Below are 21,258 nucleotides of genomic sequence, written 5' to 3' on the forward strand. Positions count from 1 at the left end.
GAAACTTCCAGGCAAAAAACCCCCAAAATGATTTGATTTGTTCTAGTTTCAATCCTTCAGCAAATATCTCTATAACATTGATGCTTTTTTTGCTTTTATTCTTTGTATTCAAGCTTATTCCACAGACTTTACGGGTTATGCATAATCTATTTATCTTCCCTTGTAAGCCTCGGACATTTTAGGGACACAAATTAATTTTGCATTCTAAAAGGGGTCTTCACCATCTGGACTACACATTAAACAAAGTCTCTGTGAGCGGCTTGAGGAGAAGATAAGCAATTTAATGCTTATCTTTTCATCGTACAACTATAGATATAAGTAATTATCCATGAAAGAAAGGGGTCAAGTGGGAATTAGTTCACTAGGTCAGTGGGAAATATTGCTTTTATCCTTGAGTTTGCTGATTTACAGATAAGTAATTGACAGATTACTGGTAGGAACAGATGCTAAATCTTATTAGTTTTGCAATGTAAAAAGCATATACTGTATTTATAAAAGATTTTTATTGTAAAAGGAAGAAGGATCAGCTAATTATAAATATGAGTAAGGCAAAGAAGAGTGAGAGGGAGACAGAGAGAATGCAAAGCAGAAGATCTGCAGCTTTCTCTCTCCATGAAACTTCCCTTACGCTGAATATAAGAACTGCTCTACTGAGTCAGATCAGTCCAGCATTCTGCTTCCAACAATGGCCAATCCAGGACACAAGTACCTAGCAAAATCCCAAATTGATAGATTCTATGTTGCTTATGCCCAGAGATAAGCAGCAGCTTTCCTCAAGTCTACCTGGTTAATAATTGTTTATGGACTTTTCCTCCAGGAACTTGTCCAGACCTTTTATAAATCCAGATACATTAACTGCCTTTACCACATTCTCCGGCAATGAATTCCACAGTTTAACTGTGCGTTGAATGAAAAATAATTTTCTCTGATTTGTTTTAAATGAGCTACTTAATAACTTCATGGAGTGTCTCTTAGTCTTTTTATTATTTTTTTGAGAGAGTAAACTACTGATTTGCATTTACCAGTTCCAATCCACTCATGATTTTATAGACCTCTATCATATCTTCCATCAGCTGTCTCTTCTCCAAGCATAAGAGCCTTAGCCTCTTTAGTCTTTCCTCATAGGGAACCTTCATCCTCTTAAGCATTTTGGTTGCCCTTTTCGGAATCTTTTCCAGTTCTGCTATTTCTTTTTTGCGATGTGATGACTAGAATTGCACATAGTACTTTAGATGTGGTCGCACCATGGAGTGATACAGAGATATTATAATATTCTCCATTTCTTTCCTAATAATGTTTAACATTTTGTTCACTTTTTTGACCACCACCACCACACACTGAGCAGTTCAACGTTTTATCCACAATGACACTTAGATCCTTTTTCTAGGAGGTGACTCCTAGTATGGAACCTAACCGTGTAACCACAGTCTGGATTACTTTTCCTTATATGCATCACTTTGCACTTATCCACATTAAATTTCATCTGCCATTTAGATGCCCAGACTCCCAGTCTCGCAAGGTCCTCCTGCAATTTCTCAAAATCCCTTATGATTTAATAACTTGGAATAATTTTGTGTCACTTCTAAATTTGATCACCTCACTCATTTTTCCCTTTCCAGATGAATATATTAAAAAGCACTGACCCAGAACAGACACCTGGGCCTTCCACTATTTGCCTTCCCGCACTGAGAAAACTGATCATTTATTCCTACTGTCTGTTTCCTGTTGTGAAGGAGTGGCTTTACTAACCATCTTTATCCTGTGTTGGACCAGACTAGATGCCCGGTCCACCTTAAATCCCCACAGAGGGAGAAAGTTCTATGGGCGGAAACCTGCTGGGCAGGAAGAGTCCTGTGGGCAGGGCCCAGCTGGGGAAGTTAAGAGGCAGAGCCCAGCTGGGATCAGCAGACCAAGCCCAGGTCTCCAGGAGAAGGCAGCTCCTGTATACATTGATAACCTAAGGTGAATCCTGTATGTGAATGATGATCGTTACTGTGATTACTGCTGAAGGTAAGCGGATATGCTGTGATTTCATGTGCACTGTAAATAAAAGTACTCAAAGAAGCCATGACCGCTCATTTACCTTGCCACATATGGTGTCAGTTTGTTGATTTTTCTCTAGGCAAAGCACAGAGAAAACCAAAATCTCCAGGGGAGATAAAAAAAGAAAGTGGAGAAGAAAAGAAAGCTTGTGTGAGTGGCCTGCTAGAAGAAGTTTGGAGGCAAAGTAGTGCTACAGTGTGCACCAGAGCACTGAAGAGTTTAAAAGAGTGTGGCTCAGGGAGCACCCCAAAGTAAAACAATTGAGAGAGGAAAAAAGAGATTCTGTTTGAACACAGAGCACTGAGAGATAACCTGTGACTCTAAACAGGGTACAGAGCACAGGGACCTGTAGCTCTAAACAGGGAACTACACATGAGTGCACAGAGCACTGAGGACTATAATAGAATGTAGTTCAGGAAGAACCACAAAGCCAAACAGTTTACAGGTTTTTCCAGTACAGAGAAAAAATTGGTTTAATTGGCCGTAGAGGCAAAAACTCACAGTAAAAAAACTTTTAAAAATATATCCGAAGCAGAAAGCCGGTGAGGGAGTCGGTTGGACCGTTAGATGGTCAAGAGGATAAAGGGGCACTTAGAGAAGATAAGGCCATCGCGGAAAGATTAAACAATTTCTTTGCTTCGGTGTTTACTGAAGAGGATGTTGGGGAGGTACCCGTTCCGGAGAAGGTTTTCATGGGTAATGATTCAGTTGGACTGAACCAAATCACGGTGAACCTAGAAGATGTGGTAGGCCTGATTGACAAACTGAAGAGTAGTACACCCCAGGGTTCTGAAGGAACTAAAAAATGAAATTTCGGATCTAGCAGTAAAAATTTGGACTCTATCATTAAAATCATCCATTGTACCTGAAGACTGGAGGGTGGCTAATGTAACCCCAATATTTAAAAAGGGCTCCAGGGGTGATCCGGGAAACTATAGACCAGTTAGCCTGACTTCAGTGCCAGGAAAAATAGTGGAAAGTGTTCTAAAGATCAAAATCACAGAACATATAAAAAGACATAGTTTGATGGAACAAGGCAAGTCTTGCCTCACAAATCTGCTTCACTTTTTTTGAAGGGGTTAATAAACATGTAGATATAGGCGAACTGGTGGATGTAGCGTATTTGGATTTTCAGAAGGCATTTGACTAAGTTCCTCATGAGAGGCTTTTAAGAAAAGTAAAAAGTCATGGGATAGGTGGCAATGTCCTTTTGTGGATTACAAACTGGCTAAAAGACAGAAAACAGAGAGTAGAATTAAATGGACAATTTTCTCAGTGGAAAAGGGTATTCAGTGGCCTCAGGGATCTGTACTGAGACTGGTGCTTTTCAATATATAAATGATCCAGAAAGGAATACGACGAGTGAGGTAATCAAATTTGCAGATGATGTAACATTATTCAGAGTAGTTAAATCACAAGCGGATTTTGATAAATTGCAGGAGGACCTTGTGAGACTGGAAAATTGGGCATCCAAATGGCAGATGAAATTTAATGTGGATACGTGCAAGGTGATGCATATAGGGAAAAATGACCCATGCTTTAGTTGCACGATGTTAGCTTCCATATTAGGAACTACCACCCAGGAAAGAGATCTAGGCATCATAGTGGATAATACTTTGAAATTGTCGGCTCAGTGTGCTGTGGCAGTCAAAAAGCCAACAGAATGTTAGGAATTATTAGAAAGGGAATGGTGAATAAAATGGAGGAGGTCATAATGCCTCTGTATTGCTCCATGGAGAGACTGCACCTTGAATACTGTGTACAATTCTGGTTGCCGCATCTCAAGAAAGATATAGTTGCGATGGAGAAGGGCGTCCGAAATGATAAAGGGGATGGAACTGCTCCCCTATGAGGAAAGACTAAAGAGTTTAGGGCTCTTCAGCTTGGAGAAGAGACGGCTGAGGGGGGATATGATAGAGGTGTTTAAAATCATGAGTGGTCTGGAACTGGTAAATGTGAATCAGTTATTTACTCTTTCACATAATAGAAGGACTAAGGGGCACTCCATGAAGTTAGCATGTAGCACATTTAAAACTAATCGGAGAAATTTCTTTTTCACTCAACACACAATTAAACTCTGGAATTTGTTGTCAGAGGATGTGGTTAGTGCATTCAGTATAGCTGGGTATAAAAAAGGTTTGGATAAGTTCTAGGAGAAGTCCATTACCTGCTATTAATCAAGCTGACTTAGAAAATAGCAACTACTATTACTAGCATCAGTAGTTTTGGATACACTTAGAGGTAGATTTTATAAAAGTACGTCGGATTTTAATAGATACGCGCGTAGGCGCGCTTATCCTTTAAAATCCGGGGTCGGCGCACGCAAGGCTTCCCAAAATCGGCAGCCTGCGCACGCCGAGCAGCGCAGCCTGCCTCGGAGGGAACTTTCCTTCCACCTCCCAGCACCTTCCCCTCCAGCCCTATCTAAACCATATGCGCGTCCTGGGGTTTGTGCGCCGCCGAGCCTATTCAACATAGGCTCGGCACGCACAGGGGGAACTTGGGGCAGGTTTTCGGGGGGTACGCGCGTATCTTATGCACGTACCCCTTTGAAAATCTGCCCCTTAGTTTTTGGGTACTTGCCAGGTTCTTATGGCCTGGATTGGCCACTGTTGGAAACAGGATGCTGGGCTTGATGGACCCTTGGTCTGACCCAGTATGACATGTTCTTATGTTCTTATGAGGAAGATGAACTCTGGAGGCAGGACTCCAATGAGAGAACTAGAGAGAGATGCTGATAGTAGAACCTTCATCTGGTGGTGGTGAGTTTGGACTTGCTAGGAAGAAGCACTTAAATCTTGAGACAAAATAATTCTTGGAGGGTTAAACTACTACTGGCTCATTATATTAGAGGTAATTTTCAAAAAGGTTTACATATGTAAATGGGCTTTTGAAAATTGCTTCATTTATGTACGTATCTCCTTCGAGAATTCACTCCAAAGGGCTGAATTTTCAAAAGGCTTTATGGGCATAAATGGCTTTTAAAAATTGCAACTATATATGCTACTTTTATGTGCTTAACTCCATTGTGTGCTAGTTTTGTTAGTATTTGTCAGTATTAGAATTGTCTGTATAGTGGAAAAATAGACTTTGGGCCTAATTTTCAAAAGTATTTACATACTTAAAACTGTTTTGCATGTATAAACACACTTTATTGGTGTAAGTGGGCTTTTGAAAATTGCTACAATATATGCCAGTGAATTGTCAATAGGTTTACCCATGTTAAGTGCACTTAATGTGGGTAAATTGCTTTTAAAAATTGCTATGATAGCATGTTATATATTCATGCATAACTCTTTTGAAAATTCACCTGTTTGATTCTCTGATCTAGTAAAAGATAGTATTTGTTTGCCAATGTTAGAATTGTCTGTGTAGTGGGAAAACAGACCTTAATTCTCTGACAGGCCGATACAGTAAAGCGCGGCCGCGATTACCCCGTTTCTAACCCGCTTTGTACCCGCAATTTGGCCACGTAAGTCCAACCCGCGATTCACTATCCCTTTTAACCCATCCTTACCACTTCTTTAAATCAACGGGTAACCCTTTCCGCCCGCGGCATGTATATGATATGTAAACGATCGGATTAGCTATTCCCTCCCATACAGTAACCTGCAGTTTTGCCGCATGTTTAACCTCCCCATGGCTCCCAGGATTCCTATTCTCTAAAAGGTAATGAGCGCACGCCGTGACCTTGGACGTCCAGCCGGGCGCTCAGGTCACGGCGTGCGACGTCCACACCCATCTTACCTTTTTTGCGACTCCTCCCGCGCAGTTGATGGACGTCTGGCTGTCGCGGTGTCTGCCTGCCGTCCTCCCCGGCATCCCCGGTCCGGCTTGAGCACTGCATCCCGCCATGTTGTCCAGGTACCACAGGGCGGGCGCGCGCACTGCGCGGCCCTGCTTCTTATTCTCTCTTTGACGCGAACCTCAGGGGCGTCCCCCTGTGATGACGTCGCGCATCCCGGATACAAAAGCCTACACTTTTTGCTAGCTAATCGAGCCAGCAAGGGGACTCCTTAGGGATGGGATTCGCTCTCCGTACCTAGCTACTCTGCCTCTCCAACTTTTGGATTTTATCCTATCGGGATACCCGCTCCTCGGGGGGCCTCTCATGTCTTTCAGGTCGCTTTCAGGAACCAGTACTCGTTCCTCAAGGGCCCATGTTCCCTGACTCGCTGCCTGAACTTATCGCTTCTGCTTGGAAGAAACCGCTGCCTACATCATCAGCGAGTTACCAACTTTATTTCCTCAGAGCTGTTCCCTGTAACCAGGTACTCGCTCCCCGAGGGCCTGCCTCTATTCCAGCTTCTGTGTCACCTTCTGGGAGAAACCGCTGTGTGAGTAACTAACAACGAGGCTCTATACCAGAACTCTGTGTATGCTCCACTGTACTCACTATCTCAGTTTTCTCCACTACAGCACAGCCACAGAGGGAATCGCTGTTCCAGTGTCCTGAGGAACCCTAAGCCCAGCCGGGCTTCATCTCTACTCACTACTGCCACCTCTGGTGACTTCTCAACTCTGTCTAATAAAAGATATAACTCTGTGTTGTGTGTCCCAAAGCTGAGCCTGACCTGTGGCCCCTCACGGGACTTCCCCCTGTGGGCATGGTCAGCTGCCACAGTGTCCAAGGGTCCACCCAAAACCTTACAAACAATAACACCAACTAACTCTGTTATTCAGAGTTAGCTGGTTAACTTAGTTGGCTAACTCTGGTCGGCTCATATCCCTGTCAGTTAGCCAGATAAACATATCCAAATAGCTTTGATAGCTGAATATATAGGCTAAGTTAGCCGTATACGTTTAACTGGCTAACTAATCAAACCTGACAGTGACTGAATATAAACCTCAGAATATATGGCGCTAAAGGAAGATACAGACATAATAGGCATCTTAGAAACCTGGTAGAAGGAGGATAACCAATGGGACATTGTGATACCAGGGTACAAATTATATCGACATGACAGGGCAGATAAAACTGGTATACAGGGGTGGCATTATATGTTAAGAATGGCATAGAGTCAAGCAGGATAAAAGTTTTGCAGGAAAAAATTGCACTCTGGAATTCTTAGGAATAGACATTCCAAGGGTAAAAAGGAAGAGTACAGTAGTGGGGAAATACTGCCACCTATCTGGCCAGGATGAGGAAAAGACTGTCAAATGCTAACAGAGATTAGACTGGCTAGTAAAATGGGCAACAAATTAATAATGGGAGACTAGAATTTACTGAGTGTTAATTGGGTAAATGTCACATCAAGACATTAAGGGAGGTAAAGTTCCTAGATACTTTAGGCCCGCTCTGATGCAGGACTAAAATTATCCGGCCTTGGGTGACTGGATAACTAGCCACTTATTAGGATATCTTCAAAGATAACTGGGTAAGTAGTGCACCTTTAAAAACAAAACACATTGCGAGTCTCCTGGCCTGATGCCCAACCCCCCCCCCACCCCCAGCAATTACAAGTTACAACTCCCACCCCCACTGGCCGAGAAACAGAAGAAATGTATTTTACAAGCAAAGCAAATATTACCACCGGGCCCCAGGCCTCCTCCATCCCTCTCTACTAAGAATGCAATAAATTTCACCTTCTCCCCCAACAAACAGCACCCTCCCAGGCAGAAACCTTCCCCCAGAAGCACTTGAATCCACCTAATACCTGCATCAAGAGCCCCTTGGTAAATGGCAGGATCGCTGTTCTATGCAATCGTGGTGCATCCAGTATTACTTAATTACCTAAGTAATTACCCAAGTAACACTGGAAGCACTGGGATCACATAGCATAATAATATCTCTGATGATATCCAGTTAAGTAGCTAGTTATCTGGCCATGCATGGCTGGATAACTTTAGGCCTAACTAGCCATAATGGCCAGTTAGGCTTTAAATTCTCCAGCTATATGTAGCTGGATAACTTTAATCAAATATATTCAGTGGGACATTTCTCCCACTGGGTATATGGGCAGGTTATCTGGCTAGCATTAGCTGAATAACTTGTCCACTTACTGGACCTAATGAAGTAGGACGTCATCATTTTTAAGGGTGTAAATAAAAATGCAGGCAAAGGAGAGCCGGTTAATAGAGTGCATTTGCATTTTCAGAAGGCATTTGACAAATTCCCTCATGAGATGCTCCTCAGGAGAGTGGGAGGTCAGGGGATCGGAGGCAGCATCCTGTTGTAGATTTGTAATTGGATAAAAAGACAGGAAACGGAGGGAAGGACTAAATGGTCAGTTTTCCAAATTAAGAAAGATCTTTAGTGAAGTGCCCCAGGGTTTTATTTTGGGACTTGTGCTAGTTAATCATATTCATAAATGATATGAATTGGACAAGTAGTGAGGTGGCCAAATTTGCAGATGACCCAAAATTGTTTTGAATCGTTAAAGGAGCAGCAGATTGTGAAGAACTGTGAGACTAGCAGGCTGGACTTTTAAATGACAGATACAATTTAGTGTGGCCAAGTGCAGAGTAATGCACATAGGGAAAAATAATCCCAGCTACAGGTACACGATGCTGTCTTAGGAATCTCCACCCAAGAAACGTACCTTGGAGTCCTTATGGACAATACCTTGAAATCTTTGGTTGGGTGTGCGGCGGAGGTCAAAAAGGCAAATAGAATGTTAGGAATTATTTGGAAAGGAATGGGGAACAAAACTGAGAATATCATGTCTTTGTATAGATCTATTATGCGACTGCACTGTGTGTATTGTGTGCAGTTTTGGTCGCCCCATTTCAGAAAAGATATAGCAGATATAAAAAGTGTTCAGAGAAGGGCTACAAGAATTATAGAGGGGATGGAAAAGCTCTTTTATGGAGAAAGGCTAAACAGATTAGAGCTCTTAAGCTTGGAAAAGAGATGAAGAGAGGATATAATTGAGATTTATAAAATAATGAGTGGGATGGAATGGGTAAATAGGGAAGAGTTTTTACCCTTTCAAGCAATACTTTGACCAGGGGGCATACATACAGAATACAGACAGACCTACCTTCACCTAATATAGAATAAAATACCACAAATTACAAATTTGTTTGTTTGTTTGTTTTTAACTTTTATATACCGACATTCTTGCATTAAATGCAAATCATGCCGGTTTACAGTGAAACAGAAAAATGCGGGAAACAAAACCTGGAATGGAAACACCAAGACCTTCTGCTCCCAACTACTCAATCGTCCCTTCACATGCTCATATTCCTGCCCAACAATTCAGATACTCCCCCTTCCCTGCATCCTCTTCCCTGTGCCGCCTCTCTCCCCTGCTCAACTCTCCCTGCCCTTCCCTACCCAGCATACCTCTGACCATCTCTTTCCTACCCCCTTCCTGCTCAGCATCCCCTGTCCTCCTACCCAACAGGCCCACCTCCATCTCTCCACTTCCATCTCTCCTCCCTGTCCAGCAGCCCCCAGCCCCTCCTTTCTCCACCTCTTCCTACCCAGCAACCCCAACCTCCTTTCCCCCACCCCTTGCTACCCAGCAGACTCCTGACCCCCTGTCTTCCCATGCCTTCCTGCCCAGCACATCATCCCCCCTCCTCCTGGTTCCCTGCCAGCATAAAAGCCTTCAGTCCAATCCAGAGACTCCCTCCCGCTTTACCAGCAGAAGATGAGGGCAAGAAGCATTGAGGAGAGGAAGAAGATGATGCAGCAGCAGCAGCAGAAGTCGGCAGTGGATCTATAGAGCAGGCACCTCTCTCCTTCATGCTCCTGCTTTCATGTCCAGGCCCCATGAGGTGAAGAGAGCATCAGCAGTCTCACTGCCAGGCCAGGCAGAGGAAGATAAAATTGGTGTCCGGCTGGACTCGTATGAACAGGAGTTGGTGATATCTCGCTCTGATCTGGGTGAAAGAGAAGGGAATAACCTCCCACTGGGCCAGGAAGAGGAGAAGGAAGCAAGAGCTGCTTCCTCTCATACCCAACAAAGGAGAAATCGGCCAACTCCTGTCCAGACCGATGAGGAAAGAGCAGTCTTCTGCTGGGTCTGCTACGCACCTCCCAGGACCACATGACACACCTGTTGAGAACCACTGGCTTAGATGATGTATTTAATTTTCATTTTATTATTTACTTGTGATTATTTGATTGTTTTAAATTTTGTTCTAAATCGCTTTGGAAGATTTGATCTGGAAAGCGATTGAGAAATGCTTTAAAATAAATAAATAAATAAATAAACTGTAGTTTTGTAAAATACACACTATCGCCAAAAGTACAATATCAGTTGCCGTTTGATATGACATGCTAATATCACAAGTAAAGCAAGGCAAAGCCATTGTATGGATCTAGTAAATTTTTAGCTCGGTCATGAAAAAATGCTTTGAATTCATCACTTCCTATAGAGAAAACGGTTTTACAATTGCAAGTATCACAGCCAAGGAGATGGCAAGCTCTCTTTATGCTGAAACAGCTTTCAAGGAGCCTCCATACAAATGTTGCCAGAAAAGGCCATTTGAAAACGTTTGGCAGAAGTGAACAAATATTCCAATGTGAATTCTTCTATATTCTTGTCGAACACAGCTCGCGTTTCAGTTGGACAACAGTTTGATCAGCTTGAAGCTGACAGAAATACCTGAGTAGTTTTTGTACGATTTAGAGAAGCAACCAGGTAAAAAGGACTGTACGAATCTTCATGGCGTCCTCTCCAATAGTGAACACTGTGATGAGTTGATTCATTTATATGATATGTTACCCCCGGAAGGGCTCCCCATGAGATGTTTTGCAGTATGTTATGAATGTACATGATCTTCCTGACACTTCAAATTATGGTTGCTGGTACCTTCTCAAAATTTACACTAAGCAAAGCATATCTGCGGTCTACAATGGTAGATAAAAGGCTCACCCTCACTTGCCATACTGTCTATGAAGAATGATGTCGGAGTATAAATGAGAATAGCCATAGTAGTGTATGAATATGTGTACACACAGAATATCAGGGCAAGGCTACAATGGATGACAGGCCATCATTATGTGCGTGCGAGCACGCCACATACAAGGTAAAACAGAAAAGCAAGTAATGTAACTGTCAAAAGAAATACTCGTTAAAACCAGATCAAGGTAGGGGTAGAGGGGCCAGTCATCTTTAATTATGCAAACTTTTAATGACGGCAAAGGCTAATCGAAGTTTTAAGCACTGCATCATTCATTCATAAACAAACACGACAATGCTTTATCTTGGTTTTGATAATCATTATTTAATTTTATTCTTATTATTTAATTTTTAACATTGTATTAAGAACTAGAGTTTATTGAGTTTAATTGTAATTTTAGTTGGACTGAACTTTTATTATTTTTATTATTTTATGCACTGCTTTTATTTGTATTGTAAATGTAAACCGATGTGACGGTATTTTCCAAACACCGGTATAAAAAAAAAAAATCACAAACAAATAAATAAATAAATTCTAGAATCCTAATTAAAATTATAGCATTTTTGATGTATGTGAGCAACATAATCTTTCTATTTTATAAGGTAACAATATCCATTATCTGTTAATTGTTATGGAGTTGCACAGCAGAAAGCCTTTTTGAAATGTAAAAAAGGACATTTTTTGATTAAAGTGCAGACATTCATTCCTGGTATAATAGTTTGAGCATGGCTAATGTACTTCCTCTATCTTTATTCCAGATATCCGTGCTATCATCTGGGTATACACATAACTGAAATAGGTTAAACAGGGAAGGGAAGGTTGTATTAATTTCTAGCTGCTAATGTGGGTTTATCCTTGTGTAAACTCCATTAATGCAAAGGTTCAGAGTTATGCACCCCTCCCTGAGCACGTTTTCAAAGGCAGGATACAAACGCTGCATTTTTATTTGCTGACAATGTTAATTATATTTCTGCCAGAAACTGTTCCAATACTTGAATTTGGGTGACTTGAGCGCCTAAGGGGAGATCTGATCAGAATCACGTTTCCCCCACTATTAAAAATCTCACTGCAGACAACTGCAAATTCTCATTGGGAAAGGACTCTCACATCATCTGCAAAAAGAGGATTTTGCTAACCATGGCATTACTCCTTTGGGAGGAAGGAGTCATTGCAGTAACTGTAGACGTCTTTGCTCCCTCCCTGGGTTTGACCATGTTGCCCCCGCGGGATACCTGACCTCTGAAAGCCCTGAACCAAAGGGACCAGGCCCAACATGATAGCGAAAGCTCCATTTGCTACACTGAAAAGTCTAAAGGTCAAAGTGGAATCTAATTTCTTTTTCTTATTTTCTAGGGCCTGAGAAATGGACCTCGTCAAACAATCCTCAATGGTTTAATTCCCCCCCCTTCCCCCAATCACTTTATTTTGAAAACAAAATGGGTAATTATGTTGCCATTAAAATGTCTCACGGTTATTAACCTTGTACAGTTTTGTAGGAGGAAAATCAGCAATTTTCTTGCCAAAGCTGTGCAACAAAGCTCTCTTACATCGGTACTAAAATAACTATAATACTTAATAAACGAGATTAGTTACGGAAATTTCAACACAGTCGGCATGAGAAAACAGGACTCACCTAGGCTCTCTGCATGAAACAGTGTCATAGCCCTGCTCACTGATGTCAGAAGAAAGTTCCATTTTAGTTGGAAATGGGCAGCCAGTTTTCTAAATTCTTCTTTACTCTTGCTAGGCTACAAGTGATTAAATTAGAGGGCAGTAAAGAACTGCATGGCTATGTGATAAAGTCATACATGAAAATCTATATCAATGCAAGGTTAATGTGCAACTCACATACAGACGTGCGTGGCATCTACTGGAAAATAAATCGCCATGCAGTGAATGGCTCCATGGATTAGCATAAGCCTGGGAACAGAGAGCCTTACACTTCTAAAGGGAGATATATTTCATAAAATCTGCTTCATGTGGAAAAATGGCAAATAGTGTATGTTATTTGTGATTGCACGCACTATTTTTCAGCGCATGAAGCAGACTGTGTTTTTCAGATTCACAAATACTAAAATGTTGTGTGGTGGTTTATACACTTGCGAAATTGTTTTAATTTATAGTTAATGAGCTATGATGTAAAATTATGCAAAACAGCTTATTAACAGTGCATAATAAAAGTATGCATGCAATTGGCTTTGTTTTGAATTTCCTGTTCAAAAAATATTTTTCTGTCAGGCTCATTTGTATGTTCATACCAGTAGAAGATTAGTACGCAGAAAACTGCAAATAGTGCAAGAAATTTGGTGCGATTGCAATTGACCTGGTTTGCTGGACCAAATGCAGACTGAAAGCTATTGTCATCTGTTTAGTGCTGATTTCAGTCAAACTTTTAATGGAAATGTATCCACATAATAAAATTTTCACAGCTGCCACAACTAGCACCCCAGTTGGCAAGAGACATGACTTTACCCACAGAGATGGCCCTTCTGGGCTGAAGTATGGTATACAGGAGGGTTTGCATGAAGAACATTCTGTTCTATAAATGTGGCATATTTCACTAGCATTGAATTTACTAGGACAATAAAGGGAATTAAACTTGTGATAGAACTGATGCTAATCAAAACATTTGTTTAAATAACATAGTCAATAGTTTAAATAACAATATTTAAATAACATAGTTTAAATAACAATAAAAATAACATAAAAATAAAAATATTTTTAAATAAAAATAACATAGTTTAAATAACAATAGTTTAAATAACATAGTCAATACTATGTTTATTGTTCAATGTAATGCCCCGGCGACAGTTGTGTTATATGGAAACCGACTTGATTTGATATATACATATCAAGAAAGGTGGTATATAAAAACCCTAAATAAATAAATAAATAAATAAATAAATAAATAAATAAATAGGTAGAATAAACTCAAGCTTCTTCAGGACTAAGGGGCTTTACTCCATAAATGACTCAAGGAATTTTGTAATTTTTTTCAATATAATCAACGTACTCTTCCTTCATGTGTACCTCCGCAAACTCTATTTCTATATTTTAAGCATAGGAAGGACAACTTTTTTTTTTTTTTTTTTACAATTTTTATAGATATCGTTACATTTACCCATAATCCCTCTATAACTGGAACCGTGGCATTTTTCAGCACTAATGCTCCAGGTCGTTGGGGGTTATGGCAGGAGTGCCCAAACCAATGCTTGAGCTACCCTCAGCCAGTCAGGTTTTTAGCATATCCCTAATGAATATGCATGAGAAATATATTTGCAAACATAGGAAGAAGTGCATGGAAATAAATCTCATGCATATTATTCGTTAGAGATCTCCAAAAAACCTGACTGGCTTGGGAAGCCCCAAGGACCAGTTTGAGCACCCTGGGTTACGACACAGTCAACCATGCTTGATACCTTAGTTAGCATTATTCGGAAAACAGCCTGTGGTAGGATTCCCTAATTGTGCAGATCTTGTTTCCTAGAAGAACTAGGCTCTGGGTAACAGGGAGCTTTCAGGCAACCCACTACTCACTTTCAATTTTTTTATAAATTTAGGGTCTGAAAAATCAGCTTTCCAAGGCTAAATTATGTTTTCTAAAAAGTACACAAAACATAGATTTGAGAAATGCGTGAAACACTTCTTTTTCCACCAAGTTTTTGCAACCATTATTCCTCATGTTCTGTCAAAATAAAGTGTTGAATCACAGTGGGGGGTTTTTTTTTTTTCTGATGATCCAGCTGAAGTGGCATTAAGGGTTAAAACAAATTCTAAAACTTCATCATTTCCTGAAACTCTGTTTGTTTAGTTAAATAAAATATAGGGGTACATTTTCAACAGCTTAGTCGGGAACTACCTGAGTAAAATTGGGAGTTACATGGGTAGAATATACTTGCATGCTCAATGCATGTACCTTAGGCTCCCATCTGAGATGACCTGGGGTATATGCATGCTTTTGTCCACATAGCCATCCGATATTCAAACACAAACGATGTGAGCAGTTTGTAGTTGAAAATCAGGTTAATTTGTGCGGGCTGAAAAGTGTGTGCATACTTTGTCAGTTAGGCGGCTTATTGAAAATTTCACCTCATAATGTACGGCGGACGCCTCAGAGGTCGATTTGGAAAAGTGTTGCTCGTGCAAAAATGGCCATATACGTATGTGGGCCATGCGTGAGCAACGTGGATTTTAAAAGCGATTTACGCGCATATTATGCGTGTGCGCGAGCAAAAAAAAAAAAAATAAGGGGGGCGGGACATAAGCATTCTGGGGCGAGGCCAACTATTACGTACGTAACTTCGTATTTTAAACGGGAGGTTGTAGCGCATGGTGGCTTGTTAGCCACATAACGTTACTGAGGAGCTGGTCTGCAGATCTCACATTTTAGGGCTTACATGACAGGGTGAGGGATCCGGGTCAACTAGGGAGTGTGCAGGATGAAGAATTAGAGGGATCTGGATGACCTTAAGATTGACTGGGCAAACTGGTGGACTAACTGGAAAAACTGGGAATGTCTCTCGCGCCAGCATGTTTTAAAATCTGCTTACATATGCGCGTTAAAGCCAGCAAAGTCCTATGGAAGATATGCAAAGCAGGTTTGCTCAAGTAACCTCTTAAAATTAAGAGCATGCTTATGCTCAGTAGGCATATTTTAAATCATACAAGCGCAAGTACACGCATGAGTTTAAATCCCAGCATATCTCTACTCACATGCCGATGCGTGTGTGTGTGTATGGGCACACATGTGCTTGTTTTAAAATCAGCCTCTTAGTGTATACATGCTATTATCATGGTAGAAATAAGCACCGGGCATATAACAGCTCTAATACAACCTATGTCCAGCTTCTCTCTTCTCTGAGAATTCAGTATCTGAACACAGATTATTTAAGAATAATTTATATTTTCTAAAACTACACAAAATTTTTTTCTTTCCTAATTTCTTTTACCCACAGGGGTAGATTTTCAAAGGGGTACGCGTGTACCCCCCGAAAACCTACCCCAACCCCCAACTGCGCGCGCCGAGCCTATTTTGCATAGGCTCGGCGGCGCGCGCAAGCCCCGGGACACACATAAATCCCGGGGCTTGCAAAAAGGGGCGGTCGGGGGCGTGGCCAGGGGGCGCGGTTTGGGATCAGGGGCGTGTCTGGGGTCATGTGGGCGGTCCGGGGGCGTGGCCGAGTGCCCCGACGGCACGCGAAAGTTACTACTGCCCGGAGACAGTAGTAACTTTTCCGATAAAGGTAGGGGGGTCTAGATAGGGCCGGGAGGGTGGGTTAGGCAGGGGAAGGGAAGGGAAGGTGCGGGGGGGGGGGGGGTAGAAAGAAAGTTCCCTCTGAGGCTGCTCTGATTTCCGAGCGGCCTCGGAGGGAATGGGCAGCGCGCTCAGGGCTCGGCGCGCGCAAGTTGCACAAATGTGCACCCCCTTGCGCGCGCCGACCCTGGATTTTATAAAATACGCACAGCTACGCACGTATCTTATAAAATCCAGTGTACTTCTGTTCGCGCCTGGTGCGTGAACAAAAGTACGTGCGCGTAAATTTATAAAATCTACCCCACAATCTCTCTTGAACCGAACTTAGATTTTGGGTACTTGCCAGGTACATGTAGCCTGGATTGGCCACTGCTGGAAAAAGGATGCTGGGCTTGTTGGACCTTGGTCTGAACCAGTATGGCAATTTCTTATGTTCAAGAAATTATGAATGCAAAAATTAAAATAATTATGGGGAATAATGCAAACGTGAAATAACAGTAAGATCCATTAAGTTAAGAAGGATGAGAAAAGGAATTTGATAACATGAGGCACTTCTCATTTAAGCAAAGCATCACTATGGAGTTGGTGGTTTTAACTACATGGAGGACAATTTTCAAAGGCGTTTACCTGGGTAAGTACCTATTCACCTGAGTAGATTGACCTGGCTGAAAGTTGTCCACCTCAGAATTGCTAGAAGTATGCATGGGTTTGATAAAATGAGGAAAATAGAAAAAAACTTAAAGATGAGCTGCAAAGGTTAAGAGTTTACATCAGGCATGAACATTGTTTAAAAATAACATCTTGGAAGCTGTAAATCCAGATGTATTCCATTCACTAAAAAGAAAGAAGGAAGACCAAATGAATGCCAGCATGATTAAAAGGTGAGGTGAAAACAGCTATTTTAGCCAAAAGAACATCTTTTAAAAAATGGAAAGAAGAACCAAATAAGGAAAATAGGAAAAGTATAAGTATTGTCAAGTTAGATGCAAAACATTGATAAGGCAGACAAAAAGAGAATTTGAAAAGAAGCTGGCCGTAAAGGCAATCTCTCAAAATAAAAACTTTTTCAAATAATTCCAAAGCCTGAAGCCTATGAGGGAGTCGACTAGATCAGTGGTCCCCAACCTTTTTTGCACCAGGGACCGGCTTCAAGCAAGACCAATTTTCCATGGCCCGGCAGGGCGGGGCAGGGGCGGGGCTTTGGTCATATGAGGGCGGGGTTATGGAGGGGGTTGGATTTTAGTGCACACTTATCATTTAATTATGACATTTATAATGTGAATGTGACTCAACTCACCATAGGTTCTCACATGCATGGCACACTGACCCATGATCGTCACAGGGCTAGATGTAAAAATACAGTTTGTATCCACGGGAACCCCCCTGACCCACAATAATGGATGTAAAGCAGAATTATGACATTCCCCATACAACTCACCCTACAAAAAAGATATTCTGGTTCTGGTGACATCTCAGTAACAGTAACTCAAACTCCTTCTACTTCCAGGCTCAATAGCCCTACTTATGAAAAGACAACAGTTTACCACCAATGCATGTCCTCTTGAGAAAACACAACAAATAAGACCGATACAAACGCTTACATGCTAGCAAAATATCTCATCTCGGTAACAGACACAGAACCGACCTAACATACTCCCAGGATCTGTAGTAATGCACATAAACTGATCTGCACACAGTTACACCTGTATTATGGAATACACTCAAACAGGAGCAACCCTATCTATGAAAAGGCAACACTACAAATATTAAATCAGGTCCTAAAAACCAATACACCTCTTATTAGGAAAACAGAACTAGCAAGCAGCTATAGATCCCCACACAGAAATAATTGTAAAACTATACTAATAAGCAGAATAAATGTTTCAAAACAGCTATGAACAGAATAACATCCAACAATTAAAAACTCATAAAAACTATTAAACATTCTCCAAACACCAATAAAATATTTCAAAAAAGCAGACATCACACAATTAAAATGGCAGTCAAGAAAAATAAACTTAAAAAGCCACTTTTACTTACCCCCTCCAGCAGCTGTCCTACTCCCCTTCCCTGCAGGCCGTGGCACACACCAGAAGCAGCAGTAGAAGCTAAGCTCTATACTTATGGTCCTCTTCCTTAGTGCCCATGTCTCTCACACACACACACCATACCAGTCATGCCCCCATGACCAGTTTCTGTCTCTCACACACCAATCATCTCCCAAACAGTCTTTGGCACACACACACCAGTCACCTTCCTGAACAGTTTCTCTCATGCCATACACACACACACAGGCTTCCCACTCCCGTGTTCTACTTACATATATGGGCTTCTCATTCTTATAATCACTTTCTCTGTCTCTCTCTCTCACACACACACACACTCACCAGTCTCTCACTCCCATGTTCTCTTTCAGATATACAGGCTTCTCCCTCCCATGATGTGTCTTACACACACCCAGGTTTCTCACTCCCATGCTCACTCTTCACATGCACAGGCTTCTCATTCCCATAATCACTTTCTCTCTGTTACACACACACCAGTCTCTCTCATTTCCATGCTCACTCTCCACGTGCACAGGCTTCTCATTCCCTGAATCACATTCTCTCACATTCACACACACCAGTCTTTTTCTCTCACACACATCATCACCTTACCAAGCAGTCTCTCTCTCTCATGCATGCACACTCACCCAGGTTTCTCACTCCCATGCTTTCTTTCACCCCCACAACACCAGGCTTCTTACGCCCATGCTTTCTCACATACCCAGACTTCTCACTTCCATGCTTTTTCTCTCTCACACACACACATCAGTCACCTCCCTGACTAATGTCTCACACTCTCACATACACATCAGTCATCTCCCTGAGCAATCACTTTCATTGTCTCTCACATACACACACATCAGCTCTCTGACCAGTCAATCACACACATGCTGGCTGGCTGCCTGCTTCTCTCTCTTTCTCTCACTCACTTCCTCTCTCCCCCCCCCCCCCACCCGAGCACAAACGGTAGCTGCACCACCTCCTCCTCCAGCCCCCGCAGGCCAAGAAAGAAGAATCCCATCGGCCGCGGGAGGCTCACGTTGCTGTCTCCTTTACCTATTATCAGCTGCTTCGATTGCTCGGGGGCCGATGCTGCTGTCGCCGCTGCTATTTTTTCATGCGGCACGGCTCTTTCTCCTTCCCGCGCACCGCTATCACTTCCTGTTCCGGGTCAGGGGGGGGGGGGGGCGGGAAGAAGAAAAGGCCAGCCGCGGATGCCACAGCTTTTTTTTTTTTGCACCGCTGCCGTTCCCGCTGGGCTTGAACGTGCTGATAGCCCAGCGGCAACGGCAGCAGGGAAGGAAGAGCAGCGGGAGAGACCGGGAGTGTGCGACACACCTGCCGATGCTTGGCGGCACCGCGGACCGGCAAAAAACTCCCACGGCCCGGTCCCGGTCCGCGGACCGGTGGTTGGGGACCCCTGGACTAGATGATCAAGAGGTTAAAGGGGCACACTTAGGGAAGACAAGGTCAAAGCGGAAAGGGTAAATTAATTCTTTTCTTCATTGTTTACTGAAGAGGATATGGGGAGATACCCAAACGTATTTAATGGTGATGATTTAGAGTAACTAAAACAAATCTTAAAAGGTGAATTTTTAAAAGCCTGACGTGCACATCAATCAGGCGATGTGCAAATATGTTGGGCTGGTGCATGCCAAGAGGATTTAAAAAGATGCCTGGATACGTGCATATTCTCACTGGGGTGGATTTTAAAAGCCCTGCTCGCGTAAATCCGCCCAGATTTACGCGAGCAGGGCCTTGCGGGCCTATTTTCCATAGGCCTGCCGGCGCGCAGAGCCCCGGGACTCGCGTTAAGTCCCGGGGTTTTTTGTCGGGGGCGGGGATGATCGACACGGCGTTTTGGGGGCGGGACACGGCGTTTCGGGGGCGGGCCCGGGGGCGTGGTTTCGGCCCGGGGCGGTCCGGGGGCGTGGCTGCGCCCTCCGGAACCGCCCCCGGGTCACGTCTGGGCGTGCCAGCGGGCCGCTGGCGCACATGGATTTACTTCTCCCTCCGGGAGGCGTAAATCCGTCGACAAAGATAGGGGGGGGGTTTAGATAGGGCCGGGGGGGTGGGTTAGGTAGAGGAAGGGAGGGGAAGGTGAGGGGAGGGCGAAAGAGAGTTCCCTCCGAGGCCGCTCCGATTTCGGAGCGGCCTCGGAGGGAACGGAGGCAGGCTGTGCGGCTTGGCGTGCGCCGGCTGCCCAAAATCGGCAGCCTTGCGTGCGCCGATCCTGGATTTTAGAAGATACGCGCGTATCTACTAAAATCCAGCGTACTTTTGTTTGCAACTGGTGCGCCAACAAAAGTACGCGAACGCGCATTTTTTAAAAATCTACCCCACTCTGTGCACACAAATGAAAAGTTTTAAAAGGGCGAGGTGTAGGTGTGGTCCGGGCGGGACATGGCCGTTCTGGGATTTTACCCTGAAATTTGCACAAAATATTTTTGTGCACTAGTGCGCGATGGGGGTCCCCTGCCGCGTAACTTTACTTCTGCTATGAATGACGTGTAAATGATAAAACAAAAAAAAAACAAAAACTAGGCAGATCAGTGGGGTTTAAAGGTTGGGGCTTTAATGGGGGATGGAAGGCTATTAAACTAGGGGGGAATAAACTGGTTTTAGAAGCAATGGCGTCGGCACACATCCCTTTTAAAATCCCCCTAAATACATGGTGTGCATGCGGCCAGGCTATTTTATAACGTGTGCACTTACGCGCCTATGTTATAAAATAGCTGCGTCCCTCGGCACAGGCCACTTTGAAAGTTACCGTCCCTGTCTACTAGAAGATGTAACAGGGCAAATTATCAAACTAAAGCATAGGAAACTACCTCGCCCTTACGGAATACATCCCAGAGTGCTGAAAGAACTGAAAAATGAAATTGCATCTACAACTGGTAATTTGTAAACTATCATTAATCATTTATGGTATCTGAAGACTGGAGGGCTGCTAATGTAATGCCAATTTTTTTAAAAAAGGATCTGGGGTAATCCAGGAAACTAGAGACTGGTCAGCGCCGTGGAAAATCATATAAAGTATTCTAAAGAACGAAATCACAG

The 21,258-nt window shown here is 42.8% G+C and overlaps 1 protein-coding gene across 1 annotated transcript in view; it reads right to left on the reverse strand.

The window, feature by feature from the left end:
* Positions 1-21,258, reverse strand: part of RFX8 (RFX family member 8, lacking RFX DNA binding domain) — a 186,633-nt gene that overhangs the window by 11,654 nt on the left and 153,721 nt on the right. Inside the window, exon 14 of the mRNA XM_029603318.1 lies at positions 12,533-12,647. Within this exon, the coding sequence (XP_029459178.1) occupies positions 12,533-12,647 (115 nt within the window). The remainder of the gene's footprint in view (positions 1-12,532; positions 12,648-21,258) is intronic.

The sequence above is a fragment of the Rhinatrema bivittatum genome, chromosome 5 (assembly GCF_901001135.1).
Source record: "Rhinatrema bivittatum chromosome 5, aRhiBiv1.1, whole genome shotgun sequence".
NCBI classification, from domain to species: Eukaryota; Metazoa; Chordata; class Amphibia; order Gymnophiona; family Rhinatrematidae; genus Rhinatrema; species Rhinatrema bivittatum.